This window comes from Cervus elaphus, chromosome 33, assembly GCF_910594005.1.
Source record: "Cervus elaphus chromosome 33, mCerEla1.1, whole genome shotgun sequence".
NCBI lineage: Eukaryota > Metazoa > Chordata > Mammalia > Artiodactyla > Cervidae > Cervus > Cervus elaphus.
This window is the reverse complement of record NC_057847.1, coordinates 30,412,727-30,429,267: the sequence shown is the minus strand read 5'-3', so window position 1 is coordinate 30,429,267 and position 16,541 is coordinate 30,412,727. Positions and strand designations below refer to the sequence as shown.

At 37.0% G+C, this 16,541-nt stretch overlaps 1 protein-coding gene and 1 non-coding gene across 3 annotated transcripts; one reads left to right on the top strand and one right to left on the bottom strand.

Moving 5' to 3' along the window:
• Window positions 1-997: 997 nt before the first annotated feature.
• On the bottom strand, window positions 998-15,985 carry SPC25 (SPC25 component of NDC80 kinetochore complex). Of its 2 annotated transcripts, none has more exons than XM_043894366.1 (7): window positions 15,842-15,985; window positions 14,682-14,834; window positions 14,514-14,579; window positions 9,388-9,534; window positions 7,835-7,939; window positions 5,795-5,893; window positions 998-4,089 (listed from the first exon to the last, which is right to left on the bottom strand). In XM_043894366.1, the coding sequence occupies exons 2-7, from the start codon at window positions 14,818-14,820 to the stop codon at window positions 3,965-3,967; spliced, it is 681 nt and encodes a 226-aa protein (XP_043750301.1). In that variant the 5' UTR covers window positions 14,821-14,834; window positions 15,842-15,985; the 3' UTR covers window positions 998-3,964. The 2 variants fall into 2 exon arrangements, with proteins under 2 accessions (XP_043750301.1, XP_043750302.1); XM_043894367.1 differs by having other exon boundaries at window positions 15,804-15,981.
• On the top strand, window positions 6,227-6,333 carry LOC122688856. Its single transcript, XR_006339598.1, has one exon. It is a non-coding gene; the product is annotated as a U6 spliceosomal RNA (small nuclear RNA).
• Window positions 15,986-16,541: the final 556 nt, after the last annotated feature.

Here is a 16,541-nt window from a genome sequence, read left to right as displayed (position 1 = left end):
GCATGCCATGACTAAGATTTATTCCAGGAAGGCAAGTTTAATTCAACTTTTTTTTTAAAGCCTATTAATATAAATCACCATACCAACAGCTACAAGATGAAAATCCATACAGATACAGAAAAACACAATAAAATGCAACAAAAATTCATGATAATTACTTTTAATTAACTGAAAATAGAAAACTTCCTTGGCCTGCTCAACAAAAAAGAAAAGGCAAGTCTGGGAAATTACACATAGTGCAGTTTGGTTGGAGAGAAAATTTAATCTCAAAAAGATTAACTGATTTGTCCAAGATCATGTATCAATTTTAATAGTAGAGCAACGACTAGACCACATCTTAATTCTCAAATCTTTTCATGTTACCATGTTGATACTGGAAAGAAGAACTTTTCACACATACACACACACACACACAGCATTTATTCAAGATTTACCATTATATAGATCACATTTATTTGAATCTTAAATATTGCCTCTTTCTGAATTTTTGTAAAAATCTATGCAGCTGAGTAAAATAATTTATTCCTTGAAGTTTTTCCATTTGTTGCACCTTAGCCTAGCAGCTACCTCCAGCTTGCCTACTTGATAAGGAAAGAGAGTAACGTGTCTATAAACTCCAAACATTCTTCACATATCCCATCATACATTGTTCATACTTCACATAACATGTTTAACAATACTATGAAAGGAGCTGATTCGAAATAGCTTGCATACTCTCTACTTTACTTACTTACTTGATAAGACTCTTTTTCTACATAGATGAAACTCTTGTCTTTACTCAGAGTCTTGTTCTCGATTAGCTTGCCATTTTTTCAAGAACTACCTATACAGCTGTCTTTACCTGTTAAAAATTGCTGGACATCTCAGCAACATGCCTGTAGGTATTACTGAACAAGTCAGCTCCTTTTCAAAGGTGTAATTTAAATTTCCCATTAAGAAAAAAATAAAAAAATATATATAAATTTCCCATTAAATAATTTTCTACTGAGTCTGGAAATGTGTTCAACATTGACAAATATTTATTAAGTTTCTACTATATGTTAGCTACTATGCTATTTTGCATGCTCAATTGTGTCCAACTTTGTGCGATCCCATAGACTGTAGCCCACCAAGCTCCCCTGTCCATGAAATTTTCCAGGCAAGAATACCACAGTGGGTCACATTTCCTCCTCCAGGGGATCTTCCCAATCCAGGATAGAACCCATGTCTCCTCCTTCTGCGTTAGCAGGCAAATTCTTTACCACTGAGCCACCTGGAAAGATACTATGCTAGCTTTACAGCTAAACAGGCAATTCACGGTCATGGTACACAAATTAAAGCATAACTAATTGTCTCTGTATCAGAATCCTCTGAACTGGAAGAGAAGCAACATTTTCTAATCCTCATTAGCTGAGAAATCAAAACTTTAAACCCATTAGTAAGACATTTTAGCAGATTTTGTGCTGATGCTGTTTTTTTAACTTAGCTATTGAGTTTAATTTTAGAGGTCTTGCTCCATTTTATTACAAAATGTGGAATAGGTTAGTGTACCCCATTGAGATTCCATTTCAATCAGTTTTACTACTTATGCATATTTTTTCCCATTTATGAAATTGAATTTTGTATCTTGTATCTTGTGCTTTATTTCTGTATCGGGAAGGTTTTAAATGCTGAAAACTATTATTTGGTTTTTACAACATACCATCCTAAATAAAATGGATAGAGGAAATTTAATGGACTAGCTTGGTTTCCCTTTCATATGCATTCTTAACCATTCAAAGCACAATTTTCATAATGTATCAAATTTTAAAATTTAAGCTTGTCATTTTTGTTCAGTTGCTCAGTTGTGTCCCACTCTTTGAGACTCCATGTAGTGTAACACACCAGGTTCCCTGTTCATTATCTCCTGGAGTTTGCTCAAACTCATGTCCATTGAGTGAATGATGCCATCCAACAATCTCATCCTGTCACCCCCTTCTCCTCCTGCCCTCAATCTTTCCCAGCAACAGGGTCTTTTCCAGTGAGTTGGCTCTTCACATCAGGCAGCCTAAGTGTTGGAGCTTCAGCTTCAGCATCAGTCCTTCCAATGACTATTCAGGGTTGATTTCCTTTAGGAGTAACTGGTTGATCTCCTTGCAGTCCAAGGAACTCTCAAATCTTTTCGAGCACCAGAGTTTGAAAGCATTAATTCTTTGGTGCTCAATCTTCTTCATGGTCCAACTCTCACATCCGGACATGACTACTGGAAAAACCATAGCTCTGACTAGATGGACCCCCAGTTAGAAGTGAAGAATGGTGATCCTTGAGGAGAAATGCATCTAAGTGGAGAGCTCCCCATTAAGTGTCTCATCCCCAATCTTCATTTCTCTAACTTGCAGGTAAAAAAGACCTTTCAGAATCAATGCCTGGTGCATTTTCACTCTATGGTTCAAAACATTATATCCAGAATTTGTGGTAGGATATGTGGTTTTTCTCTAGTTTTAATGAATGAAAATATTTCTTAAATTTTTTGTTCCTTGTTGATATATTTCAAGCTGGGAATTCAGTAAATATGTATTCACTATAATAGTCACCTGCTATCTTTTTATGTTAAACATTTAGTGTCTATTTGCATTTAAAGAATAACATCCCTACTCTTAGCTCAGTTATCGAGCTTAATCTACCTCCAGACCTGGGTTTCTAGAGAATCTAACCTAATCCAACGTATATACTTTACTCTTCTGATCACCAGTGATTGGTTCAGAGATTGAGATGAGCTTGAAATTGCTGGGATTCACCACATGAGTCTTAACCCAGGAGAAAGAGCTAAGAAATGGGATTCTGCTTATATAATTTACACTCCAAATAAAGCCAGGTCCATAAAAACCAGAGCTGGGTTTTGATATGGCTTTCTATATTCATTTAAATGTAGGTATATTACAAAATAAGGCCAAATGTGAAGGTTTGCCTAGGAAAACTGGATAGTCTGCTCACTGAACTCCCTGTTAAAATACTCCTTTAGCCAAGCCCATGCTAAGACAGGATAAGATGATTATTTGTACCACACACTCCAATCTCCAGGGAAGTTTATCAGCCTTTCATCTCTGCAGAGATAGTATCAATCAGTGGTGCCTAAAAGCTGGTCTGCACACTGGGGATGTCTGAGAAATAACATTCCCACTAGTCCACAGCATTCTTAGATAAATTCCACTGCTATGCGATGGTGAGCAGAACCCTGAGCCAAGTCCTAGACACGAGGCGACTGAGGGATAGTGCTCTGAAGCTCCCTCCAGCTTTGACGAGACAGCTGGCTTAACCTCCCCCAACCAGACAGCAAGGGGAAGTCAGAAGCAGCTAGAAGCAGGGAGGCCACCGCTCCATGGCTTTTAGGTGTGCCCAAGATATCCTGAGACAGCAGTATGTGGCTTCCACTAAAGCCAGCAGACCTAAACACAACCAAATTTTTAAGGAAAGATGAGTGACAAAAATGAAATCCTAGAAGAAAACTGATTTGAGTTCTAGACTGTATTGAATAGACTCCAAAGATGTCAAATATATGTCTAGACCACAACTAACCAGTATAAATATTACAAAACGGAAATTGCTTATAAATTTTCTACACTTGGATTTTCAAAATTAGATCCTTTTCTAGATATTTTAGAACACTGCCAACTTTCTTCTGATACAAAGATTTGTCCTTTAACTGTAGATCCCTCTTGGTTTAAGATAAAAACATTCCTTCCTTTAAGACATTAGGATGATAGCGCTTACTCTGTGAAGTGCAAACCACAGATTGGACTCACTCCCTTCATTTTTTATTATTACTGATCCATGACTTCTAATAGCTTGACTTAAACCTTCTTTCCCAAGATTTTAATGAAAATAATTGACAAAAATCAGCACACAGAAATGTTACAAAAATAAAGATTACAAACATCAAATAATGACAGTTTTTTTAAAAAGAGAAACACAAGAGGGATAACTGTTTTTACACACTATTTATACATTAATTATAAACCATGGCAGTAAAAGCTTTCCGAACGTTGGCAAGAAAAGCAGAAAAATTGTTGGTCTGCCTTACATTTTCTTGAAATTCTGCGAGGCACTCAAGATAAGGAGCACTATCTGACACTAGGAGGAAAAAAAAAGAAGACAATATTTTTAGAAGAGAAGTATTTCTAACTTAGATGCTCTCATATGATTCAAGTCATTTCAATTCCATTTTCCTGAAATGCTTTCAGCATAGAATGACACACAAACTTGATTTTCACACCCTGACTATCTTTTGGACCCTTCCTTTGTTTAATCTCTAAATATTCAAATATTAAATACTACAATCTTGTTTTAAACAGATGGTAATCAAGGACTGAAGAGCTCAGAGATACAGAAGAGAAGGCCATTTCCTATCATCTTTCCCACACATTTTAACCATTTAAACTATTTTAACAGTTTTTTTTTTTAACTGTTGTCAGTTTTCTGTGCAAAATTTGGCCTCAAATCTAGTTTCTGACCACTTGATCAAAAAAAGAACATCTTTCAATGCCAACCCTTAATAACTGACAACTACGGAAAGAAATATCTGCTGTTTCACAATTGAAATGGGGATCATTAGAAAATGTAGCTGCTATTCCCAGAATCATATTTACATGGCCAAATGGGACTCAAAGTCACAAATAACAATAAGGCCCTCATATGCAGTTGCACCAGCTGGTTCATACAAGGAGCAAGTCTCCTGTGAAGGCGGCTGAAGGAAAGGAATGATCCAACTTTCTCTACCATCAGTCTTGTCCTTTGTCCAAGGAGAAGAAATTGAAGCCTGTCAGATTTCTAGTTCTTTGGCAGAGACTGCTTGGGAAACAAGACCCATGACCAAGGCAGAGAAAGAAGAGCAAAGAGCACCTGGTTCCAAATTTATACTGGAGACTCTATTTTAATACATTCTCAAATACTATAACACTATATAACAAGAGAGGCTATCCAATTTAGAGAAAACTGAGAAGCTAGGTTGGAGGTTTGGGGATTTGCTTTTTAAAAGTTAGCAGCCTTCAGATTAGAAGATATTTACCTAGAGACAGAAAAAAAAAAAATTTGTACTTGAACTACATTCCTAAAATATAAATTCGAGTCACTAAGTCACATCAGGGAGCCTACTGAGACGTTTTCCTGAGCACCCATCTGCTATTAATACAAATGCTTTGAGGACACAGGTATAAAGAGCTAAGAACCATTTTTCTGAATTTCAGTAAGTTAAGGATTACTTTAGAATCCTTAACATTAGAATAATAAAAAGAGATAAATAAATTTCCATTCTTTTTGTTCACAATATTGCCAAACATATAATTTCCCACACATTAAAGACCTTTCTGGCCCACTGCAGAATCAGTAACGAAGCAAGATTATCAACATTTGGGATTTTCAGGATAGGATAATATTTTAAAATTTATTTTTTGGAAATTAAATTATCACATTCAAACTGAAAATCATCTACTTAGATCACATACAATATTCACATTTAGGCAGTCATATCCTTTACAGCTTTAGCTTTGAGTTCTCTAAGAGGATAATTCAGACTTGCATATGAAATGCAGTGATCGTTGGTCTTTTAAGTCTTTCAGTCATTGTGGCACTGTGCCATCCAGAAGAGAAGTTACTTATTAAGGTTCCTGGATACTATCTATAAATCAAAACTGTAGTCATTGCCTTTAGAAGACAAGACTGGAAAAGAAAGCAACAGCTTGTGGGAATATTACTTGCCTTCATGTTACTTTATGTTCTAAGTCAAATAACATTCTGGGATGCCAATCTTAAGTACCAGTTAAGAGATAGGAGTACATACCTTCATAGTCCCTTGCTTCATTTAGGCACAGGGAAAACATAAATGGACGATCAGGATGCTTAGGGTCAATATCAGTGAATATAAACTGCAATTTATCACCTGAGAAAAGGAATTAAATGATTTAGTATGAGAATTATTTTATTGTGCCAAAGTTCTCAATTGAGATAAGCTTTCTTCCTTCCACCTCTGATTAATATCTACACTGCTATAAAACAGTATTTCGATTTTGAGGACTATGAGAAACTTCTACTTTAAAGTAATTAGCCTCCAACTAATAAAAAAATTAAAAAAAATTAAAAAAAAAAAAAAATCTAAAAATAATTTTAAAGCTTTAAAAGTGGTTTTGAGACAAAACTAAACAAAACACAAAAAAGTACCTCAGGATAACAGTGAAGATAAACTTAAAGACCAATGGATCAAAAGTTCAGAGCTATGCTTGCTTCGGTAGCACATACACTAAAATTGGAATGTTACAGAGAAGATTAGCATCACCCCTGTGAAAGGATATCACGCAAATTTATGAAGCGTTCCATATTTCTAAAAACCAACACAATATTGTAAAGCAGCTGTCCCCCAATTAAAACTAAATAAAATTTTTTAAAAACTTCAGAGCTGGTCTTTATGTTCTGTTCTAAGCAGAGGTTAATATTTTGTATTAAAAACTCATTCTGACAGATAGGAGAAACACCAAAACAAAGGCAAACAGATTTTTGAATAGAGGGTCCAATTTCAGAAAGAAGTATAATTAGTAAATAAATGGGGGAAATGGTCACATTTTCATTAATAATCAAAGAAATGTATTTTTAAAAAGTTTCTATTATCTAATCAACTGCCAGATAACAAAATAAACCAAAAAACTTTAAAAAGAAACTACAGTTCTGGCACAAATAACAATGAAATGGGTACTCTTTACATTATACACATTATACCCTCTTTACATTATACACATTATGCATAAAAGAGCTGACCTAGCAGACCTGAGACTTCTATCCCCAGAAAAGGTCTGCTTGCAAGATTGGTCCTTGTCTGGTGTATCAGAGATCCCCAAGACCACCACAGGTTTGAAAATTCACCAGGAGGATTCCTGGGGCTCACCACTGGTTGTACTCTGTGCTGTGATTACAGTGAAAGGATACACAAAATCAGCAATGCAAATAATCCCTGGGGTGAAGTCCAAGGGAAACCAGGCCAAGCTTCCAGAGTTTCTAATGAGGTTCCCTGGTAGACAACACTTCATGTGTACTGTCACAGTTTGACGCAGGAGGGATTAATCACACCCTGTGGGACTCCACTGGCTTACGGCTCTTGAAAACTTGTTTCCTCTAGATTTTGCCCCACGTGACTTTTTTCTTTGGGCTGATTTTGCTTTGCATCCTTTCACCGCCATAAATCTGAGCCACCCTGAGTCTTGTAAATCTTTCTAGTGAATCACCAAAACTGAATGCAATCTTGGGGACTCCCAACACCATAAATATTTCTATAAATTGACACACAGATATGTAACGGTGGCTATTTTAATATGCCTATGCTTTAACTTGGTAATTCATCTCTGGGAATTTCATGAAAACTGTGCCCCCCAAATGGAGAAGTCTATGTATGTCCACGATAGTATTTCTAAAACTAAAAACTATAAAATCCAAGTATTAAACTTAGAGTAATATATGGAAATAAGGAATGGGTTAAACAATAGATAAAAGACTGAATAAATTAAGCTGCACTTACCACTATGTTAAAATTACCATCATGAAGGCTATAGCAATTAGAAAAATACTAATCATACAGTACTAGTAAGAACAAGGAACAGAAAATTTTTTTGTATGCTGGCAACTGTGCCTAAAATACGTTTACTAAAATACTGGATGATAAATAACCAAGGCATGAGTAATTACATTAGGGTGATAAAAGTTTTGTAATTTTTTCCTACTGTTTAAAAAGTTAACAATGTGGTTATTATCTTAGCTGAAAATATTTTAAAGATTCTTTTCTACTTAAGACAGACTTTTCAAATTTCCTATGTCTTACTTACATTAATATACTAACCATAAATTTTTCGAATTTCTAGTCCAAGTCGGTCTTTATACAAGTCTGCAGATTTCTGTAGCCTTTTCAACCTCTCTCCATTAGCTTTGTTAGCAGTGGAAATAGCTATGATTAAAAACACAGACAATGAGTATAGAATGTTTTAAATAACATTCAGTTAATATTCTTTTAACTAATTTTAAAAAATTTAAAAACAACCAAAAAATGATGCCAAGCAATAAATCAGCTTACATTTACTACACTTTCTATCTCCACCAATTAGCAAAGGGGTTTCTGTTCATTCAAGCTGGAAGGAAAAACTGCATGAAAAAACACATACCAGTATTAAGAGGAATAAGTTTTGTTCTATTTTATTATAAAGCAGCATGAATAAATAGGCTAAGGACTTGCAAGGCTAGCAGAGAAATAGAAAGACTTCCTGTACACTATTTTGCTGTTTTTAGTCAGCCAAAAATGTATCAATTGCTTCATTGGAAAAATATCCTTTTATTTTAAATAGGAAGTCAGACTTATTTCACGCTAGTTTAGAACTTTTTTTCAAAAGTTAATGCAATATTCCCTAAGTAATACTTAAGAGATGAAAAAAATAATGTTGATTCATACACAAACTCTTTAAGAAAAAGCATTCACGAAACAAACTTTGCTATTTTCAAGAGATTTTAGAATTGATTATTTCATTTATGGGCAAACATGGCTTCTATATAAAAGAAGCACCTTTAAGTATATATATATAAAAGTCTTAGACAAAGAGGCTTTACAGCACGAAGAACATGCTTAATAGTTCCTGGCAGAGGATGCGTGATCAATGAATCTATTGCATAAATTACACAATGGTTTCTCCCAGGCATATCTTACTTAGTGAAACTGTCTCCCACTCTGCTTAATTAAACTCCCATATCAATTTCATTATTCTCTGGTTCTATTAGAAATCAAAAGGATCAGTCTTCACTAATGCACATATATGGAATCTGGAAAGATGGTATTGATGAAATTATTTGCAGGGCAGCAATGGAGACACAGACATAGAGAACAGATTTATGGACATGAGAGGGGTTAGGAAGGACAGGGTGGGATTTATGGAGAGAGTACCATGGAAACATACATTACCATATGTAAAACAGACAGCCAACAGGAATTGCCGCATGACTCAGGGCACTCAAACTGGGGCTCCCTAACAACCGAGAGGGGTGGGATGGGGGAGGAGGGAGGGAGGCTCAAGAGGGCGGGATGCTGGTGTACCTGTGGCTGGTTCATGTTGATGTTTGGCAGAAACCAACACAATACTGTAAAGCAATTATCCTTCAATTATAACTAAATAAATTTTTAAAAAGACAGAAAAAAAATTCCCCTTAAGCAAAAGAAGGAAAATTAAAACCCACTTAGCAAACTTCACAGACACCTTGCAGAGAAAGGTGAGGGACTGGCAATGGCCTTAAAGTATGTTAGCTACTTCTGGCAACAGAACTGGGGAGAAGGCAAAATGTACATAACTGTGAGCCATCACTACTTTGAAATTTAGATTGTTTTAAATACCTGTACAACTGGAAACTTACTTTCCTTCTTCCTAGCATATTCTTCCTTAAGATCCTGGATAGTTGCAGTCAGTGCCTCCACTTCCTGTTTTTTGTCTTTTACTTCACCAATCAGCTTTAATAAATTCTCCTTTTTCTCTTGAATGAGTTTATTCTGTCTGCAGATTTCTATAAGAAGCACAAGGTATTAGCTAGAATCTTTATGCTTTGCTCATCAACATGTATCTATAAAAAGAGCAAAATACTGACTTTCACAAAATTAATGTTTTAATTGATAAGCATCCTGATGATTAAAAAAACTGTAAAAGAACAAGAATCCTTATCCTTTCCTATTTGTCTTTGAAAACAAAAATGAGGAGACAAAAAATGCATTTTTAAAGGAGAATGCTAAATTAAACCAAGAAATACAAAATCAGAAGATCATGACCTTTGCAGCTCTCCCCTTCAAATAAGTACACAAAGAAAACACCACCAAAGATGAACAAACTCTAAAGATGGCTTTTCAGATGCTTTGAAGAAATACCCAATTTTAATGCTAGATATCTGGTATATTCTGAAATATACCAAATTGATAGAAGAAAGAAGACAGGAAGGTAAGGAGGCAGTGAAGAAGGAAGAATACACAGAAGAACTATATTAAAAAGATCTTCATGACCCAGATAACCACGATGGTGTGATCACTCACCTAGAGCCAGGCATCCTGGAATGTGAAGTCAAGTGAGCCTTAGGAAACCTAACTATGAACAAAGCTAGTGCAGGTGATGGAATTCCAGTTGAGCTATTTCAAATCCTAAAACATGATGCTGTTAAAACGCTGCACTCAATATGCCAGCAAATTTGGAAAACTCGGCAGTGGCCACAGGACTGGAAAAGGTCTGTTTTCATTCCAATACCAAAGAAAGGCAATGCCAAAGAATGTTCAAACTACCACATAATTGCACTCATCTCACACGCTAGCAAAGTAATGCTCAAAATTCTCCCAGCCAGGCTTCAACAGTACATGAACTGTGAAATTCCAGAAGGTCAAGTTGGATTTAGAAAAAGCAGAGAAACCAGAGATCAAATGGCCAACATCCCTTGGATCATAGAAAAAGCAAGAGAATTCCAGAAAAACATCTACTTCTGCTTTATTGACTAAGCCAAAGCCTTTGACCATGTGGATCACAACAAACAGTGGAAAATTCTTAGAGATGGGAATACCAGACCACCTGACCTGTCTCTTGAGAAATCTGTATGCAGGTCAGGAAGCAACAGTTAGAACTAGACATGGAACAACAGACTGGTTCCAAATCAGGAGTGAGAGTTGGACTATAAAGAAAGCTGAGTGCCAAAGAATTGATGCTTTTGAACTGTGGTGTTGGAAAAGACTCTTGAGAGTCCCTTGGACTGCAAGGAGATCAAACCAGTAAATCCTAAAGGAGATCAGTTCTGTATATTCATTGGAGGGACTGATGCTCAAGCTTACACTTCAATACTTTTGGCCACCTGATGTGAAGAACTAACTCATTGGAAAAGACCCTGATGCTGGGAAAGATTGAAGGCAGGAGGAGAACGGAATGACAGAGGATGAGATGGTTGGATGGCATCACTGACTCGATGGACCTGAGTTTGAGTAGGGTCCGGGAGTTGGTGATGGACAGGGAAGCCTGGCGTGCTGCAATCCATGGTGTCACAAAGAGTCAGACATGACTGAGCGACTGAACTGAACTGACTGAACCGAAGAAGGAAGGGGGAAATCACATATACAAATAAGACATCCAGGAATAATCTAGATCAAGACATATGCAGGCTTTGCATGGGAAAAAAATGCAAAACTTGTCTCAGGCATACATTTGACCCAGTTATATGGAGAGACATTTTAAGCTTCTAAATATTATAAAGATGTAAATATTTCCCAAACCTATTTCTGTATTTAATAAGGCCCCGGTGGAATTTGGAGGGAAGAGAAAGGGAAGATCCAACAAAAGTAATTACACAGGTGAGAACAGCTAGGAAATATGGTGAGAAAAATAATAAGAAAAGGGACTTGCCCTATCAGATTTAACAACTGTGACTATGACAGTATTAACACAATAGTGGTGCAGTAATTGACTATAACTCAGTTAAACAAACAAAAGTTTGCAAACAAATATGGGTATATTTAGGAAATTAATACGATAAATATCACAAATGAAGAGGTAGCCTGTTCCCCAAACAGTGCTGAAATCCAAAATAAAATCCACATTTATTAAATATTTAAATGTAAAATGAAACTTTATGAAACCTAAAAGGCAGTATCTGCGAATAGAAAATTAACTATACGGGGAAAGATCTTTCTATTGAAGGCAAAAGGAAATTGAAGAGAAGGCAGGCAAGCAGACAAACTTATATTTGAATCAAATAAGCATAAAAACTCTACTATAAGCTAGATACTTGCTCTTAATTTAGTCAAGTTTCACAATAATACAATTATGATGGACATCTGACTCTTTTTTAAAAGAAAAAAAGCTAATATATATAAAACAGATAATCAACAAGGACCTACTGTATAGCACAGGGAACTCTACTCAATATTTTGTAATAACATGTAAGGGAAAAAAATCTGAAAATCAATAACTATGTATATATAACTGAATCACTTTGCTGTATACCCGAAACTAACACCCTGTAAACTAACCGTTACTTCAATTAAAACAAAGAAGAAGAAAAAGAAGTCTCAGCAGTTCAATAACTTGCTCACAGCTTTACTTGCTAGAATGCAATAAACAGTAAGACCTGGATTCAAACTTAGGTCTTAACTTCAAAGGTCAAGCTTTTAACCATTAAACTATCTTCTCCCAGCAAAGGTTATTATTCTTAATCTAAAGAAGACACAAATATAAATTCGAAAGAAAAGGACAAAGTAATAAATAGAGGAAACACAAAATGAAGATGGTTAACAAATACAAAAGATAATTTAAACTCAGTAATCACAGAAATGCAAATAAAGCAGTAACATACCAATTACACACTTTTCTGTATTTTCTAAGACTTTGTGAACATGATTGGATCATATAAGACATCATTTAAAAATAAACATCAGAATTACAAGAAAAAATGCTACTTTTTAAGGATAATTAAGTAGAATTTTACTGCAAAAGAGATGCAGATTCAAAAGTTTTTAAAAAGTCCTCAGTTCCCATCTGGCTTCTCAGTTGTTACCCAAGGACCTTGATCCAATGACAACTGTGGGTCCTCTTTTCCTCAATTGTAAAGCAAGTATTTTGGCCACCTGATGCAAAGCGCCAACTCATTAGAAAGACTCATTAGAAAAGACCTTGGGAAAGATTGAATGCAGGAGGAGAAGAGGATGACAGAGGATGAGATGGTTGGATGGCATCACCGACTCAATGGACAAGAGTTTGATCAAGCTCCGCAAGATGGGGAAGGACAGGGAAACCTGGTATACTGCAGTTCATGGGGCTGCAGAGTCAGACACGACTGAGCAACTGACCAACAAAAAACAAGTATAATAATGGCTGTCCCATTTATTTACCCCACAGGATTAGGGTATCTAATGATGGTATGAAAAATTTTAAGCTAGTAAGTGGTACATAAATACCATGTATAGGAGTGTTTTTATTCTAACATTTGAAGGATTGTATGGTTTTCCTTCCTGCTGCTGGTTACAGAGGGAGTGAGAAGCAGTAAAAGGGCATGGAAGCTTCAGGGCAGCTAAGAAAGTGGACACGGGTAGAAGTCTTCTATAACAGCCTCCCAGGAGTTCCAAAATCACATGCCTTCAGGGGCCAGATAATAAGGAAGTGGTCAGGGCAAAGCAAAGCAGAAGAAACAATCAGGGACTGTAGCACATTAAGTACCTGTGTCCCATGTAAAGACACTCTGATTTGACAGTGTTCAAAACATGATTTGGCAAAATTTAGTATCTCCAGTGGATTTTGGCCTGGGGCTACAAGCCTGTGGTCTGTATGTGAGAATTCAGTAAAAGCTGCTAATCCACTCTGGACAATCTGCACAGTGGTAGAAAATAAAGGCAGGAACAATAAAAATATAGAGAGAAAAACTGTCAGACTTTAAACCTACACCCAAAGAGCTGAGAGAACTCCAGTTTTTCAAAGTTGTGAAACTAATTTTTCAAAAATGTGGGCATTTAAACATAAGGGTGATGAACATGTTATGTACGGATTTTGTATTCTAGTCTGTGAAACTCATTTTTTTAAAATATGGGCATTTATACATCAGTGAAGATGAATCTCACGAGCAAATGCTAAGTGAAAAAGGGACAGAATATATATTAACACACAATGCTGCCACATATGTAACATTCAAATCCTCAATACTAAAATAAAATACTGACAGATTAGTTCTAGACGGTGAGAGAAGAGGAAAGTATAACACAGGATGTTATAGTTATTAAGCTGGATTGTGTGCATGTGTGCTCAGTCCCACTCTTTGTGACCCCATGGACTTCAGCCTGCCAGGCTCCTCTGGAATTTTCCAGGCAAGAATACTGGAGTGGGTGACCATTTCCTCTTCCAGGGGATCTTCCCAACCCAGGGATTGAACCCACTTCTCTTGCTACTCCTGCATTGGCAGGCAAATTCTTTACCACTAAGCCCCCAGGGAAGCTGTGTGTGTGTATACATATATATATATAAAAGAGTTGGACCATAAAGAAAGCTGAGCACCAAAGAATTGATGCTTTTAAACTGTGGTGTTGGAAAAGACTCTTGAGAGTCCCTTGGACTGCAAGGAGATCCAACCAGTCCATCCTAAAGGAGATCAGTCCTGAATATTCATTGGAAGGACTAATGCTCAAGCTGAAGCTCCAATACTTTGGTCACCTGATGCAAAGAACTGACTCACTGGAAAAGACCCTGATGCTGGGAAATACTGAAGGCAGGAGAAGGGGATGACAGAGGTTGAGATGGTTGGATGGCATCACTGACTCGATGGACAGGAGTTTGAGCAAGCTCTGGGAGTTGGTGATGGACAGGGAAGCCTGATGTGCTGCAGTCCATGGGGGTCACAGAGTGGGACACGACTGAGCGATTGAACTGAACTGAACTGATATATATAAACACACTGTTTTACTTGTATGAGGGATTTTATGAAGATGTTTAATCTAAAAAAATCTCTATGATCTATTTCTACAGTTTGTCACATACGATTTTGATATTCCAGAAACATTTCAACCATCCGTTCTTCTTCCTTTAATTTCACAGACAGCTTTTCTGAAAGAGAAAAGGAGTTGAAGTTTCACTAGCTGAAATTACACTAAAAACCAAGCAAGAACAACAAAGAATAACAGCATGTTATGAGTTAAATGTAGGTACCTGCAAATGCTTTAATTGAGTCCTTGTAGGCATCTCTTAGTCCCACCATCTGACAGGAGGTGTCACTGACAGTGCTTTTGAATTTATTCCAAAATTCATTTATGCTTTTATCAAATAGTGCCAGTTCATCCTCTACCATTTTGTAAGACAAGGCTACAAAACAAATAGGACACATACTGTATTTTTTAAGTTACTGAAACCATATGAGCCACATATGTTAGTCAAGTATATTTTGGCAGTTTGAAATTTGTTAGAAAATGGTTAGCAACTTACTTTCTTTAATACACTGAAGTATAGTTGATTTACAATACTGTGTTAGTTTTAGGTGTACAACAAAGTGATTCAGTCATGTATATATCTATATTCTATTTTTCTACTCGATTCCATTATAGTTTATTACAAGATTTCAATTTACCGTGCTATACAGTAAATCCTTGTTGATACGGTAATGTGCATCCCTTATACCCCTACTCCCATAGCAACTTAATTTTAACTCTAAATATCCCAGGGCAGATCAAGCCACCTAAACTTAACTATGGTATAGGTGCAGCAGGAAATCAGAACACCTCACTCCCTAGGAATTCATTAGTAGTAACCCACACAACACTCACTCTGACCCCGGGAAATACGACTCTGCCTCCGTTTTTTCACAAGTAAAGTTGGGGACTGCTAAGACTCCTTCCAACTCTGACCGTTTTGATTCCGGCCTGGATTGCCAGGCCCCAGAAGGCGGGGCCCCTATCATGGGATAAGATCCCACATATCTACACTCCTTCTTCCTCCACCTCCAGATTAGGAAAAGTGACAGTAAAATGGAAACTAGAGGAGAGTTTAATGGGTTTAGTCCAGGACCTGTACAAGTAACCTCGACTTTCCAGGCCTCAGTTCCTCCCCTGTGAAAGGATGCTCTGTAAGATCCCAGGTCCCATCAGTTTTCTGTAACGCTACAACCTTCCCAATGACATAAACTCTCCCCAGAAAATTCGCAGACTTGTCTTCGGTGAAACCCCAAACCCCTCTGCCTTGGGGCTGCCCATTCTGCTCCCCAAACAGCAACAAGACGTACATTTCAGACTCCGCCCCCAAAATACTCATTCCGCCTCCAAACCCGCTTTCCCCTACCGCGACAGGCGGGTTTCGGAGCCCAGGTCAATTCCCACCTTCTCCGGCAGGCCTGAGCCCAGCCACCTGCCCCGCAAGACCTGAATCGATTTCAACCAACAGCCGAACTCCAAGATCCGCTACCGCAGCCTAGCCAACTTTCCTATTTCAAACCTAGGGCGCCTTCCGCCTCCCGCTTTCGGGCTCCCATACGCCTTCTTATTGGCTTATAGTGTAAGCGCTTTTATGAAGGGATTGGTTGATCTAGCTGGGATTCTCGCGAGAAAGATAGAGGAAATGGCATTCTGGGACTGGTAGTTCTTTTTTGAGAACAGCCGACCTCGTCGGCTCTACTTCAGGGATGTATTAACAGTTCCTGGAAAACTCGCCTGACTGGCCATTCATCCTTTTCAGATAAAGGTTTCCGCAAAAAAATATAAGTATTGAACTTTAATTGTATTCTGTTGCCAAGTATATAGCCTTTTCTTTAATACTACAGGTAGCTTAAGTAAAACTAATAAAGCTTATAAAAATACCATTGCTTAGTCTGTCTAGTGGCTGAAATATTACTGTTTATTGGCTAATAATAATAACAAATTCCAAAATTTCTTGACTCTGATTTTAACCCTGTGAATTAAAACAGAGACATGAAAAGGCAGTGACTAATACTGGTAGTCCCTGCCCCAGTAGAAACAGCAACACAAAATTTTTAATAGTGAAAGGGATGGGCAAGATAAGGGTAGGGGATTAAGAAATACA